Below are 15,396 nucleotides of genomic sequence, written 5' to 3' on the forward strand. Positions count from 1 at the left end.
AAATTTTTGTGCACCGGGCCTCTAGTTAGTATATATTTAGAGCAGCATTCCCAGCAGGTAGTCAGTTGAGTGGAGATTGTCACCAAATTTGTCATGTGAGAGTAAGACTATCACAGAGCAGTGCTGCCCTGATTCTTGGACCCGAGGTTCCTGCCCTGGGCCTCTGCTTTAGTGGTCTCGTGTGGCCCTCTTCTGCCTGGGTCCTCAGGCCCCACAGGTCAGAGGCCATGGGGTCAAGGGGCTGCTTACCCGGAGATTGGTGCCCTGTTCCTCCTTGTGTACAACAGGCCTGGGTCTTCAGAATTTCCTGCTTTAATTAGTGCACAGCCTGATTCCACGCAGGTCTTTCCCCTGGTCCATCCTCCGGAGTGTAGGCCACACCACCAGTGTGCCAGTCCCTTACACCAGGGGAGTGGCCCGGGGTGTGAGGTCCCTTACACCAGGGGAGTGGCCCGGGGTGGGAGGTCCCTTATACCAGGGGAGTGGCCAGGGCAGTGCAGGTCCCTTGCACCAGGGGAGTGGCCAGGGGTGTGAGGTCCCTTGCACCAGGGGAGTGGCCCGGGGTGTGCAGGTCCCTTGCACCAGGGGAGTGGCCAGGGGCTGGTCATCTGCATAGGAGTGATAGTGAGGTAGATAGAGGGTGGATACGCCCTGTCTTTCCATTTGCATGTATGCAAGGACCCTAGCTCTGGGTGAGGCTGGAGGTGGAAAGAGAGGGGAAGGCAGGGACTCCATTTCCACTCTGTGCTCCTCACTGCATGCATGCAGAGGCCCGGGGTGGGAGGTCCCTTATACCAGGGGAGTGGCCAGGGGAGTGCAGGTCCCTTGCACCAGGGGAGTGGCCAGGGGTGTGAGGTCCCTTGCACCAGGGGAGTGGCCAGGGGAGTGCAGGTCCCTTGCACCAGGGGAGTGGCCAGGGGAGTGAGGTCCCTTACACCAGGGGAGTGGTCCGGGGTGTGCAGGTCCCTTATACCAGGGGTGTGCAGGTCCCTTACACCAGGGGAGTGGTCAGGGGCTGGTCGTCTGCAAAGGAGTAATAGTTAGGTAGATAGAAGGTGGATACGCCCTGTCTTTCCATTTGCATGTACGCAAGGACCCTAGCTCTGGGTGAGGCTGGAGGTAGAAAGAGAGGGGAAGGCAGGGACTCCATTTCCACTCTGTGCTCCTCACTGCATGCATGCAGAGGCGGGGATGGTGTGAGTGTAAGCTCGCAGGCTGTGTGAGGCTGGCTCTGCCATGCAGGAGCTTTGTACCCGGGGCAAGTTACTGAACTCGTCTCTGCTTGTTTCCTCGCCTGCGGAACAGGTATAGTGACATGCCCCACTCTTAGGGTCCATGTGAGCATTCAGGGAGTTAATAGGTATAAAGTGCAAAGAATTGTGTCTAGCAACAGAAATCCTCCAATAAATACTGAGTGTTAGGGTATGGCTATTACCATCTACTGTTTTTTAAATTATAATCACCAATGCAGTGATTAAGAAAGGAAGGAATAGTCACTGATTTTAGTACCTTTACAAATCCTCAAGTAAAGAAGGTATTGAGTGCTGTATAAATTTATAAATATATATATGAATTTGCATATGTGTGTGTTTATGTATCGATTCTGCTAAGCAAAAGTAAGAGTGGCTCTTCACAGAATTGTTAGCTGTAAGACAGGTGTAATGCAGGTGCTGCTTGGGGAGCATTTAGCTGAAGTGGTGGCTTTATGTAAATGTAGGGTAGAGGGAGCTGTAGAGGTCATAGCCATAGCTGTGAAACTAGATATTTCCTCTAAATGCCTCACTTTACATATGATCTGAAGCCCTTAAAAGATACATAAGCTGCCTTGTTTAGATTAGATCTTCTTAGACCTTTAAGATGGCACTCTGCACAATAAATGTCTTGATAAATACCATTTTTATGTATAGTAACCCCATCACCTACATCCTGCCTAAGTGGTCCTGCATTGCCTCTTTTACATACTCTCTAATAATTATTGAGATGTAGCTGAGTTCATGAATGCTCAGAACAGTACAGTCCGCTTCTTTCCACAGGAATCTGAGCCTTATTAAATGTCAGTGTACGGACAGGCATTTACATTGTCCCCCACACACACATCCCCAGTTTTTTTCTTTCCAGAGACCTTGAGTTTTGGGGTAGTGGATGTGCAGATATTTGTAGAGTGAGTTGTAGCTCTTCGAGACCCCAATGGGAGTTGGCCTGAGTTTCCTAGAGTTTTGGGTGGGGTTGCTGCTCTGAGTGGTCACAGTAGGAACAACTTTGACAGATATGGTTAGAGTTCCTGTTTGATTAGTTTCAACTGAGTCATTAAATTCATTGCCATAGTTACAGTATTTAGAAAACCACAGTTTTATCCATCTGTTTTCCAGTGCAGAAAACCATTCCACCTTACAAAGTGCTAGATATCTACTCTGGCATTTCACAGAGTTGCTTTGAAGATAAGTTGAAATAACATATATGAAAAAATTTTTGAAAGTACTGTTAAGGCCTTATAAATTGTATCTAGTATCTGGTGAGGGCTCAAGTTATATGACTGGGATAGTAAATGAAGATTGGTTGAATCCTCTGGATAGAAGGGTATGGACAGTCACATTGCATCCTGAGGAACAGAGTAGAACTTTGAGACACAGGCCGGATGGAGCACGCACTTTTTCTCACCCCTCTGTATAAACTGAGGCATGCGCTATTTAAACTCTCCTACAGCCCAACACCACTTCCCAGTGGTAAAACCTGCCCAGAGGATCCGTGAAACTGCTATTGCTAAGAAGGTTTCTCCATACCATGAGCCACAGCTAATTACCCCACTTGCTTGCGTCCGAATCTGCATTAGCAGGCACAAGATCCCACCCTTCCCATCAGCCCACGTTCTGACTCACTAGGTAAACATGGCCGTTCCAGGAGCAATATTTTGCAGTCTCAGTGAGCTTAATTAGTTTTCTTCTCTATTATTTTCTCATTAGCTTCTTGTGTTCTTTGATGGAGGATGCTCCTGGGACACCTTTTCTCTCTTTTAAACAAACAGAGAACTGACCTTACACTGTTAGTCCTGTTTTTTGTTGCTTCTCTACTAAACTGCAGGAGTTCTCCTAAAAACACACCCTCCTTTTACCAGAAATCTGACTTCACTGTGGAAAAGAAACTCCAGCGTTGTTTCCTGTGCTCCCTTCCTCCACAAAAGTAGTAAAGAAAAAAAAAAGAGACTTTTTTGGGTCAATATTAATAGCACTTTAGAGCAGCGGTCAGCAACCTGTGGTCCGCAGATCACTGGTGGTCCATGAGGTCCAAAAGGTTGGCAACCGCTGCTTTAGAGAACCTGGGCTGTCAATCCTTAAGTTGTCTGGTGCTGGCAATATATTTGTTTTACTATATTGCCCTCTCACTTCTTCCTAGCAGCTCTACTAACATTCGTCTGCCAGCTGTTGTCACTTAATCCCTCAGAACCCTGATTTCTTCATCTATAAGGTGGGAGTATTACTATCTAAGAATGTTGTTTTGAGAATTAAATAAGATTATGTTTATTAATATCTGGCACCATGCTTGGTGCATAAGATGTGCTCAGCATCCTGTAAACCACTGACCTACTGCATCATATCATTGATTTTTCAAACAATTAATTTGCTCCTTCACGAATAAGTGGTAGTTACTGGAGGTCAGAGGTTCCCATGAATTCTGCATTGAATGTTACTTGCTTTACCTTTTAGGGCTCACATTGTATCAGTGTGGGCAGGCAGTTAAGCCACTGTGTAGAAGACTGAATCATGCATTTCTTCAAGCCGTCTCCCCTCTTCCTCCCTCTCTCCCTGCCCCCTTTCTCTGCAGTTCCTTTGGAAACAAATACAAAAGCAGGAGTCGTCACATCTGATGCTGCTCAGAGTGAGAAGAGAGAGGGTTCAGAAACTGGACTCTCGAGCTCACTTCCAGTAAGGGAACATCTCAGCGCAGTGGAGTCACCGTCAGAGAAAAGTTCGAGCGGCGCCTCAGTGCCCGAGGCCCCCATCATTCTGAGCCCCCCGCAGACCCCCACTGCAGACACATACAACCTGCTCTGGAGGGCGGGGAAGGACGGCGGGCTGCCCATCAATGCCTACTTTGTGAAGTATCGAAAGGTACTGTCTCCTCGGGTATCACCGTTTCTCACACCCGCACACTGTGTGTGTAGCATATGCTATGACCTTTTCCTTTGGGGGAGCGGCAGGAAAGATGCTCCAGGAGACACATCCCAGCTGCATTGACCAGCTTCTAAAGGAGTGAGAATGAAGTATGAACAGTTTCCCCAAAAATGGGTACTCTCAGGACCCTGTGACTTCTCATCAGTTTTTATCAAACATTTTAACCTCTTAGGGATAAAGCGCTATCAACCACTTTTAGAAGTCATTCCCCCTTGTCTAACATAGTCATATACAGTTTATTTATCAAATAAAGCATTTTCTTATTGAAAACAACTTTTTGAACAAAGTCCTCGGGCATAATCTCTGATGGGCATTTGCCTCTCAAGTTGTCTTCTTCATTGTACTGGAATCTCGTGTTGTTTGGTTATTTATCACAGTAAACTGTTGATTTTCTAGATGTTTTCCCTCCAGAGGCTTATATTAAAGCAAAATTAAAAAGTCTCTTCTGTTTAGTGAGACTAGCAGATGAATGAAATGGGAAGAGAGACCCTCATACTTAAAAATCATTTTCTTTGTTCAAGACATTTGGTATCCATCTTTTAATAGTAATATTTTTAATATCTGGAAAAATTAGCATCATGAGATTTGAATGTTTCTTTACTTTCCTAACTGGATGATTCTAGATGCAGGAAGTGTTCTTAGCCACATGGAAACTCCCATATGAGATTGTCTCTTGTTTCCATTAATGAAGACATAATGGATTGGATCTCTTATGTTTATTTCATCCAGCACACATTGAACAGTGTCAAGAATGAAGCAAGAATGCTAGAAATATATGACCCATAATTATATAATCCATATATATACAAGCATACATATCCTACTTTATCATATTTATTATGTATAGTGTATGTTATCATTAATACACATTATTAGATACTTTATTCTCCCATTAGCCCAGTAAGAAACGAGTATTGTTTCCATTACAAGTAAGAGGAACCGACTTTGGGAGGTAAATCACTTGCTTGAGGCTGTAGTTGGTGGGAGGTAGCAGAGCCAGGAGTCTTTACAGTGAGAATTCCTGGGTTCTTGCTGCAGGCCTCCTTATAGTCCTAATATTTCTTAATATGAAGAAATATTGTGTCTCTTTTATTTAACGTGGTACACCACTTCCCAAAATTCACCTGGAACTGAATAACTTGTAGTTTTTATCAAATTGGAATGGAAGCTTTTTCTACCCTTTATCTCCTTTTTCTAATGGCCTATTTTCTCTTGAGTAGCTGGACGATGGTGTTGGCGTGGTGGGCAGCTGGCACACAGTGCGAGTCCCAGGCAGTGAAAATGAGCTCCATTTAACGGAACTGGAGCCATCGAGTCTCTATGAAGTTCTGATGGTAGCAAGAAGCGCAGCGGGCGAAGGACAGCCTGCCATGCTGACCTTCCGAACCAGCAAAGGTGAGTAAATCTGCTGTAAGAGGAATGGCTGGCTGTCTTGTGTCGCTTTATTAGTAAGCATCCTTTTGGCTAGTAGAGAGTCTTATGTATAAATTCATTAAATACGCCTATTATGGTACCTCTTTTTGGCCACATTGGATGGTTGTATTATTCCATTCCACCCAATGTTCCACAGATATTTTTGAGAGCTTATGATAGGTAAGGCTGTAGGGTAGGCGACGCAGGGAGAACAGAGGTGATCAAGACAACATCCATCCTGTTGGAGCTTCCACTTTGCTAAGAAAGGTGAGACAGAAGCATAAATACCAACTACAAGGTAACAGCTCAGGTCAGCTAATAGTTACTGAATGCTTCTATGTGCCTGGCAATAAACAAAATAGACAAAACTCCTGTTCTCATAGAGCTTACATTCTAGTTGGGAGAGATTTATACCTAGGTTACAAGTATATTAGAAGCGGTGACTGTTAGCAAGAAAAATAAATTAGGGGATGGATGTGGGAAGTGTATGGAGTAGCAGTTGTCACAGTTTAGGGAGGTGGCCAGAGAAGTCTTCAGTCAACAGCAGAGCAGAATGTTAAGGAGGTGAAGTGGAAAGCCATGTGACTATCTGGGGAAAGAACATCCAGCAGTGAGAATAGCAAGTGCAAAGGTCCTGGGGTGGGGTGTGCTTGGTGTATCCTTGGAACACTGAGGGAGCCTCTGATGGGAACAGAGTAAGTGAGGAGAACACTCAGGGAGGTGACCGAGTGGCCACATCACACAGCAGCTTGTCAACACTGACTTTGAGTGAGTTGGGAGCTTTGTAGGGATCTGAGCAGAGTTTGACACAACCTGATGTATGTTTCGACGGACAGTCCTAGCTGTAGGATCAGGAGGAAGGCAAGAGTGTAGGCAGAGACCAGACTTGGTAAGTGCTAGGAAAGACTGGCAGGGAAGATGCCAGGGCATGCAGAGAAAGGGTATTCTTTCTGCGGGGAGCTTGTGAGGGGAGGCTTGATGGAAAAGATGCCGTCATAGCTCAGCCACAGATGATCGCGAAGAAGACTTCAGGGAGCGGAGATGGGGTTTGGGTGCGACAGAGTTTATTGGGGCACAATAATAAAAGGAGGTATGATGATTGAGAAGAAATTATCAATTGGCTTTTGAAAAAGACCTTTTCATCTAACTACTGAGATGGCCAGAAAAATAATGAGTATTTCTTACTTGAAATATATTTTGAGTTAATTTTTATACTTAGTCCTCAGTTGTTTACAGAGTCTGACCTATAAATATTGAATAAGCATGTTTTTCAGTTTTAAAATAATCACCCAGTTTCCCCTTTTGCCTCTTGAAATTTTAAAACTTAGTACAACAGTTATTCTGTGAAGAAACTTAACAGAATCTCTTTAATAATGAATTTTATGTTTTACAGTTAAGAAATATGTACATTAAAAAGAAAAATGGACAGTTTGAAAACCTTTACCCTAGTCATTTGATGTTTTTGTGTGGTTTTTTTTCTGTGTGTAAATTAAAGTTAGCTTGTGCAGAAAGACTCATTTTAGTTTTCCCTTTAAAGTACTAGAAAAAATAATTTTAAAAGTCAGTGCCTCTGAGAGCTAGGTATTTACAATGTAGGGCTTAAATTTAGACCTATGACAGGTTAGTCCATATGTTTGCATCTGTGTGCCAGTTGAATGTCATGGTATCTTTTCTTACTTTGCTTATATAGAGAAGCTCATGTTACAGCATGTTTTCTAATATTTCTAGAGAAAACACCCTCATCGAAAAATGCCCAGGCCCCCTCCCCTCCAGCGGGCATTCCGAAGCGCCCTGTGGTTTCGGAGGCTGCGGACCACTTTGGAGTGGTCCTGACAGACTCCTCCAGGCACAGCGGAGGTGAGGAGACCAATATTCCTACTCTGTTCGTTTATAAATGTAGCCGACCTGTTTCAGATGATTGGGGAGCAGAATGGGACAGGGTTATTTGTTTATTATTCAGGTTATAGCCACCATGTACTCTTCTAGGTCCTATTTCAACCATCTTCTTAAATTCCCTGTAGCACTCAAACCTTGGAACCTAGTGCCATGATTGGTGTTTAAGGTAATACACTCAGATTCAGAACATCCGGTACTAAGATTATATAACTCACAAAAAGGATTTTTCTGTCTCCTCTCTGGCAGGGAAACCACATTTATATTTTGAACTCTAAAAGTCTTACTTATTTTTGATGACTTATCAAAATATATGGTGGTACCTGTAGTAAGATTTAGGTCTTTTTTGAATTGAATGATTACAGGTCGCACTCAGGTTCATTGCTATATCTTGTCAATCTTATGGTTTTTAGATACTTTATTTAATCATCACAGGAACCTGATGTAGAAGGTAGCATACCTATTGTACAAAGTAGGAAACTGAGACTCGGGCAGCTATGCAGCTTGCTTGAGATCATCTAAAAACCAGAAGAATTGCTATTCAAATTCAGATTTTTTACCTCCAAGTGCAGCGTTCTTTCCTTTATCCTTTAACTGTCACATGCTGTTTCTTTTAGATATTGAAGATATTCTTCTCTGTGGAGATGTTTTCCCCTAATAGCTTTCCTTTTCTATTCAAACTGTGGTGTTCTTTGATGAACTTTTAATAACTCTATATCTACCTGTGAGTATGATGAGTTTTAACCCCAAATGAATCGACAGAAGGAAGTTGTTTGGTTATGTAGTATTTAAAGAGATTTACTAACAGTTCTGTTCATTCTGTTTCCATTGCTTTCTTACTTGAAAGGAGTACAGTAAGTATCCCTCAAAGTTGCCTGCTTTGAGTAGATTCCTTTTTACCCATGAATCAGTTTGTTTTATAAAATGCCACGCTTTCTCCATACAAGTACCATATGCTACAGTGTTTTGTCCTCATGTACTTGTGTCTGGGTTGAGGGGTGTTGAGACAGAGGGTGTTGCTTGAGCGGTGTGCCACTAGACAGAGGCGGACTCCCTTGGTGACTTCACCTGAGCAATGTCACCCTGGCCGGAGTGGGTCCTCCTTGTTCCGCTCAGAACTAGCTCACTTGACAGAACTCACAGTGGAATGGCAGTGGGCTAATTTGTGATGTAGCTGTCATACCAACCAGGCTGTTTCTAGCAGCATTCTTTCCTTGTAGGAGCGAAGTGGGGAGCCAGTTAGGGTTACACAATGGCTTGGTCAGCAAGAAGAGTTAGGTACACGGTTTCAATGGCTGATGTTTCCATAGAAGCTAGACTGTCTCAGCTGTGGGTTAGGTCATCCCCTCCCCTTGGCAGTTTGAACTGAAAACTGCTGGACATTAGCTCTTTCACCCCCGTTCTCTCTGTGAAAGTGGGGAGCCAGTTAGGGTTACACAATGGCTTAGTCAGCAAGAAGAGTTAGTTAGGTACACGGTTTCAGTGGCTGATGTTTCCATAGAAGCTAGACTGTCTCACCTGTGGGTTAGGTCATCCCCTGCCCTTGGCAGTTTGAACTGAAAACTGCTGGACATTAGCTCTTTCACCCCCGTTCTCTCTGTGTTCATGTGGATGGTCGTGTGGATCATGTATTTTCTCATAGCACTTTTCTTTGATGACATAGCCTGTCTTCCTACTTTCATCCTAAGCAAATTCTCTCTTTCCGTTTTTATCAGTATTGATTTTATTAGTCAAATTTTATCTCTATTCACGCCTAGCAGTCCGTGTTTTGGAGTAGCAGTCCTATAGCCTTGAGGTGTGTAAGATAGGATAGTAACACCTAATTTAATAATCTGTAGATTGTTTGCTGAATGTGTTTTATGTAGCCTGGATGGATAAAGAAAACATCTAAATTCAATAACACATAATTTTACTGTAAATTTACTATCTTACCTAATAATAGACAAACATGTAAATTGACCCTCCCTCCGCTATGCTTACCAGCCAATCAGGAGAGTATGCAAATTAACCCAACAAATATGGCGGTTAATTTGCATACGTAGGCGTGAAGCAGCTGAGCAAAGACTGAAGGCTCCAGCTGGAGCAGCAAAGGCCTGGGTCCCAGGTGCTGGAGGAAAACCGGTGCCAGCAGCCAGGGGAAGGGAAGGCCTTTTGCATGAATCTCTTTGTGCAATGGGCTTCTAGTAAATTATAAGCACAATCAGACTTGAAGCAACCAATGATAAAATTGCTCATACACTGTTTTAGCCATGAATCCAAATGAGCCTGGTCACAATGATCACACTAACGTTCAGTTTTTCAGAGACAGTTGTCAAGTTAGTAGGTTAATTTTACTTTCCTTCTTTTATTTCCTGTATTTGGCTATTTCATTGCCTTTTAACAGGAAGATATATTATTAATGCTAGCAAAGTTGGAAGAACCTTTCATTAAATATTTGGCAGTTATCCCTTTTAGTTGGTTTGAGTTATTCTTGTCTCTGACACTGCGGGTTACTGAAGCGAATGTTTCCGTTTTCAGTTCCAGAGGCCCCCGATCGGCCCACCATCTCCACTGCATCAGAGACGTCTGTCTACGTCACTTGGATTCCTCGGGCCAATGGGGGTTCTCCAATCACTGCCTTCAAGGTCGAATATAAACGGATGAGGAGTAGTGATTGGCTGGTGGCAGCTGAAGATATCCCTCCTTCCAGACTCTCGGTGGAAGTTCGTAGTTTAGAGCCAGGTATTAATATTCCAACATTTCCTTTTTATACCATCCATGCTGACCAACCATAGGTGCATAGTTTCATTAACCATATAGTTTTAATTAGAGTATTGCAAGCTTATTGCATGAAAATGTGAAAATAAAGAAGAGGCTACGACTGCCGTGAAAGAGCTGCTGTGCAGGGGCCTTTCCCCCTGGAGCAGAGCTGACTTCAGAGGGGCTCCAGCGAGCGCCGAGTGAGCCCTCTGCGTGTATCGCTCATGGAAGTGGTGGAGTGGTGCTCCAGCAGGGTCTGCAGCTGGCCATCAGGTGCGTCGGCTCTGAGGCTTTCTGAGAGGTGCAGGCCAAGGTTAGCCACTGCCTGTGCCCTGCCTGGGCCACCTGGCATGAGCTGCAGGGTGATAGGCTTAGAGGTGCCCAGGAGAGGTCAAGCTGTGTACTGAGTCCAGCTGCCTCCAGCGCCAGGCCTGGGGCCACTTAGCAAGAGGTACAGGGCGCACCAAGGCCAGATGCTGTTTGTTTGGGTTTGTGAACCTTTGAGGGATTTTAGGAAAGTTCGCTGCATGAGCTAAGATAGGCCTTTGGATGGAAAAGTCACCGAAAGCGGCTTGGGAGGGCCTACAAGTTGGCTGGGTGGGGTCTTGAGGGATCACCATGGTAACCGGGTTGATGGAGACTCAGATATGGTGCCTGCGCCTGCAAGGGGAGGGCTCAGCAAAGGAAAGTGGCTTCTGCCAGCACTTCCGTTTGAAAGAAAGCTGCCCCTCTAGCCTTCTCCTGAGCCAGACAATGGAGCTCCTCCTCCTACGTCCCTGGTTGCTTTCATGCCGGAGCTAAGAGTGAGTGAGTCCGAGTAATCTGTGTACCGGCCCTTTAAGAGGAACTCCTGGAACTACAGCAGCCCTTTGTGTCAGTCCGCCACCATTCCTGCTGGTTTTTACAGCCAGGAGCTCTGGGGACTGCTCGTCCCTGCACTGGAAACCTGGGCTGGGGGCTGGGAGGGGACCCCTCCCTCCTCAGGGGACCTCAGCAGCTGAGATAGCCTTCCTGATTTTTAACTGCCACACCCGTTCTGTGTCTGCCCCTCCTATCGGTCTCAGTGCGGCTTCTGCGCATCCTTCACTGTGTTCAGCTAGATTTCAGTCGGCTCTCAGGGATTGTTTTTCTGTCATTTCGATGTGATTGTGGGAGATACCAGTACCACACTTACCTACTCCGCCATTTGACTGGAAGCCCACTGAGAAGGTGGCAGTTGTAAATGTGTGTAAAGCTCCGTGACATTTTTCAGATGGAAAACACTGTCTGCGGAAGCCCCTGGGCACTTTTGAGCTAGTAGGAACCTTGCTTTAGGGGTCTAATTTATTCTTTAGATTTTTCAGAAACTCACACCCTTCGTGTTATTGTTTTTTAAGTTCTTAAATCTAATACAAATGAGTATCTTCTGTTGTAGTCTAAATCTGCTCCCTCTTACCCCGTTACAGGTGGAATCAGAGTGACATACCCCCACAGCGCCTCTTCATAAATGCATTCACCATACTAACGCTTCAGTTGTTCTTTCCAAGGGAGAAGAACCTGGTCTTGAGCACAGACCCCCCACTAATACTGTCTGTGATGGGTATGACTTTGGAACTGGATGGTGCAAGGAGCACATGTGCTCTTCCCTGTTCTCTGTCCGCCCCCTTCGGGGACAGATCATTCCTCTCTCGGGGTGTTTACATCTTGGGGTTGTGAACACACTGCACTGAGCAGCTACTACCAGTTGCTAGAAATGGTCACGTGGGTAGAAATCTATTTACCACACAGGCTTCAGAGTATGTTGTTGTTATAGCACAGTTGTCATAGTTTGAGTATTGTACCTTCAGTTGTCGTATTACAGCTTTTTAAAAATTCTGTGTGTTTTTTTTCTCTCCTCAAAAGGTTCAACATACAAATTTAGGGTCATTGCTATCAACCATCATGGTGAGAGTTTTCGGAGTTCAGCATCTCGTCCTTATCAGGTGGCTGGGTTCCCCAATCGTTATTCTAACCGTCCAGTAGCCGGGCCTCACATTGTGTACACAGAAGCCGTCAGTGACACGCAGATCATGCTAAAGTGGACGGTAAGTAACACGTCTTCTCTAATGAGAAGGTTGTCTGGTTTGGCCATGTTAATAGTTTAATGTCCTTGTGACGTGATACAGTGAACAGCAAATGTTTGAACTTTTTAAAAAAAATATGTTTTTATTGACTTCAGAGAGGAAGGGAGAGGGAGAGAGAGATAGAAACATCAATGATGAGAGAGAATCATTGATTGGCTGCCTCCTGCACGCCCGATACTGGGATCGAGCCTGCAACCCAAGACCTTCCTTGCCTCAGGACCATGGTACATCCCAGTTCCTGTGCCCTAACCGGGAATCGAACCTTTTCATAGGTCAATGCTCAACCACTGAGCCATGCCAGCCAGGCAGATTTCTGAACTTTTAAGTGAGGAAATTGAAGGGCACAGATATTTGTCTAAAAGCACATATTATAAATGGGGTAGGGTTAAAAATAAAATTATTGTTGCCTCAGCTCTAATCCAAGTGTTGATTTAATTGCCATTTCGTGATTTATTCATTTTGAACCAAATGTACTTTTATGCCTTTGAACCTTGTGGAATATATTGCTTTAATTTTGGTTAGCCCTGCAGTAAGCTAAGCGCTCTTAATACCTTTGAATACCTTTGAATTAAATTTAAAATGGCCGTCAAGGATGTTTGCAAAATGAATCCAGAGAAATACTGCCATGCAGATAAATAAATCTTAATGGATTTGGAAGTTAAATTTATTTTTGTTTTTGACAAGTTTTCTGCTTCTGTTTTTTAGTACATCCCGTCAATTAACAATAACACTCCCATTCAAGGATTTTATATCTATTACCGGCCAACTGACAGTGACAATGACAGCGATTATAAGAGGGACATCGTAGAAGGTAAGATCCATTGGCAAGCGGGGGTCCCAGTAAAGAGTTTTGGAAGGAATGTTATGAAAAACATAATTCCAGGTTAAGAGATTATAAAAATTGAAATGGTATGTGTGCTATTACTTTGAATTTTTCCCAGAGAAAGATAATTTTTTTAACTTAATATATATAGTAGCTTACATTTTGGTTATAAAAACTGTCAGTTACAAAAGTATGGGGGAGGTCTGATTTGTCAGTAGTTCATCTGAAAATAATTTTTGTTTCCTGTTTTGTTTAAATGAATAGTAACCTGTGTATAAAAAACTGCAACTTCTAGCTATATTAAAAAAAAAATTATGTCTCAGTCAGCAGCTCCATTGACGTTTGCACTAGAAAGATCACATCTTGAGCATGTTATCCACTTTAGAGATGCTGAAAAATTGGAATATAAGTAGAGAGAAAAAACAAAACAAAAAACAGCCAACATGGTGAAGGGTGCCCTAACCAGTTTGGCTCAGTGGATAGAGCATTGGCCTGCGGACTGAAAGGTCCCAGGTTCGATTCTGGCCAAGGGCACATGCCCAGGTTGTGGGTTCAATCCCCAGTATCGGGCATGCAGGAGGCAGCCAATCAATGATTTTCTCTCATCATCGATGTTTCTATCTCTCTCTCCCTCTCTCTTCCTCTCTGAAATCAATACAAATATTTAAAAAAAGAGATGGTAAAGAGTGTTGAAACTGCCTTTCTCCTGCATTTATAATGCAACTCAGAGCTTTGCATCTGGTCTGAAGGCACCACAGGATCAGCCGGCCCTGCCTGCACCTGCAGCCATGTCTCAGGCACCTCTTGCTCTCTCACTGTGTCCTCTGTCGCACCCGGGCCTTCCTTCAGCTTCCTTGTGTGCAGCAAGACCTTCCTTGCCTCAGGACCTTGGCACAGCCCAGTTCCCGCCCCCTGTGTGCTCCCCTCCCAAAGGCTTTATCTAGGCCAGGGGTCCTCAAACTACGGCCCGCGGGCCACATGCAAATACAAATATTGTATTTGTTCCCGTTTTGTTTGTTTACTTCAAAATAAGATATGTGCAGTGTGCATAGGAATTTGTTCATAGTTTTTTTTAAAACTATAGTCCGGCCCTCCAACGGTCTGAGGGACAGTGAACTGGCCCCCTGTTTAAAAAGTTTGAGGACCCCTGATCTAGGTGCTCTTCTCTGTTGTGAGCTTAAGTATGTCTTCCTCAGATAAAATCCTCCCACTTAATTTCTAATCACACCCTTTATGTATATTTCATAGAAATTCATCATAGATGTATGTGTGTGTGCACATACATGAAATTATTTGCTTTAAGTTTGTCCCCTCGCTAAATGTTAACCTCCTGTGGAGAAGGGACCTTTTTCCAATACGTTTTCCCCAATCCATACAATGGTGAAGTGTCTAGTATTCATTTATTGAATGAATGAAGTCCAGAAAGAATAGTAGAATGTCTAGGATGACCACAGAATTGTTTCACAACTAACAGTAGAAAAAAGATGACTAGCAAGCAACGTGATAGTTGTCTTCAGATATTAAAGACTATTGTGTGGAAGAGAGCGCAGTCGTTTGGGGGAGGGGCAGTTAAAAGGAAGTAGCATAAAGGAAGCATTCTCTAACATGGCATTCCTAACACAGGTGCTGTCAGCACTATCATAGCATTTCTAACATAGGTGCTGTCAGCACTATCATAGCATTTCTAACATAGGTGCTCTCAGTAATATCTTGGAAGGGATTCTTGCTTTGGGAGCAAGGCTTCTTTCAGGTCTTTTTTCACTCCAAGATTCTGACTCTTTGAAATATTAATGTCCTAATGGGCCATGTCAGAAAATTGCCCTACGCCAAGCTTATTTCCATATGACTTCTTGACATCTAATACTGCGTATAGTTTTTGTTATATGTAGTCTTACAATAAAATACTTTAATATGCTATGAAATCACATTTCTTTAAATATTGTAACATTTCTCTTAATGGTTGTCCAATGGAATTACTTTTATAATATAATGAAAAATTTATCATCTGAGTTTTAAAACCTGGCACATAGTAGGTGCTCAGTAAATATTTGTTGAATGAAATTGTTTCTCTTTTCTTAATCTGGAAAGAAATTAGTTCCTAAAATTTGCTTTAAGCATAAAGAATTGGGGAAATGTCGAAAGATAATTGTTTAGTAGCGAAACAGTTCTGTGAAGTCCAGGTTGTAGCAGCTTTGAGGGAGAAATGACTGGGAAAAGCAAGAGGAGGACCTTTGCATGCCAGTAATATTCTCTCTTG

General features: G+C 43.6%; 1 protein-coding gene across 2 annotated transcripts in view; it reads left to right on the forward strand.

The window, feature by feature from the left end:
• CDON (cell adhesion associated, oncogene regulated) overlaps positions 1-15,396 on the forward strand; it is an 84,273-nt gene that overhangs the window by 50,630 nt on the left and 18,247 nt on the right. For both annotated transcript variants that reach the window (XM_005870887.2, XM_014543414.1), the window contains exons 9-14: positions 3,820-4,106; positions 5,390-5,564; positions 7,311-7,439; positions 9,993-10,196; positions 12,096-12,277; positions 13,022-13,127. In XM_005870887.2, the coding sequence (XP_005870949.1) occupies positions 3,820-4,106; positions 5,390-5,564; positions 7,311-7,439; positions 9,993-10,196; positions 12,096-12,277; positions 13,022-13,127 (1,083 nt within the window). The remainder of the gene's footprint in view (positions 1-3,819; positions 4,107-5,389; positions 5,565-7,310; positions 7,440-9,992; positions 10,197-12,095; positions 12,278-13,021; positions 13,128-15,396) is intronic.

This window comes from Myotis brandtii, unplaced genomic scaffold, assembly GCF_000412655.1.
Source record: "Myotis brandtii unplaced genomic scaffold, ASM41265v1 scaffold325, whole genome shotgun sequence".
Classification (NCBI taxonomy): Eukaryota; Metazoa; Chordata; class Mammalia; order Chiroptera; family Vespertilionidae; genus Myotis; species Myotis brandtii.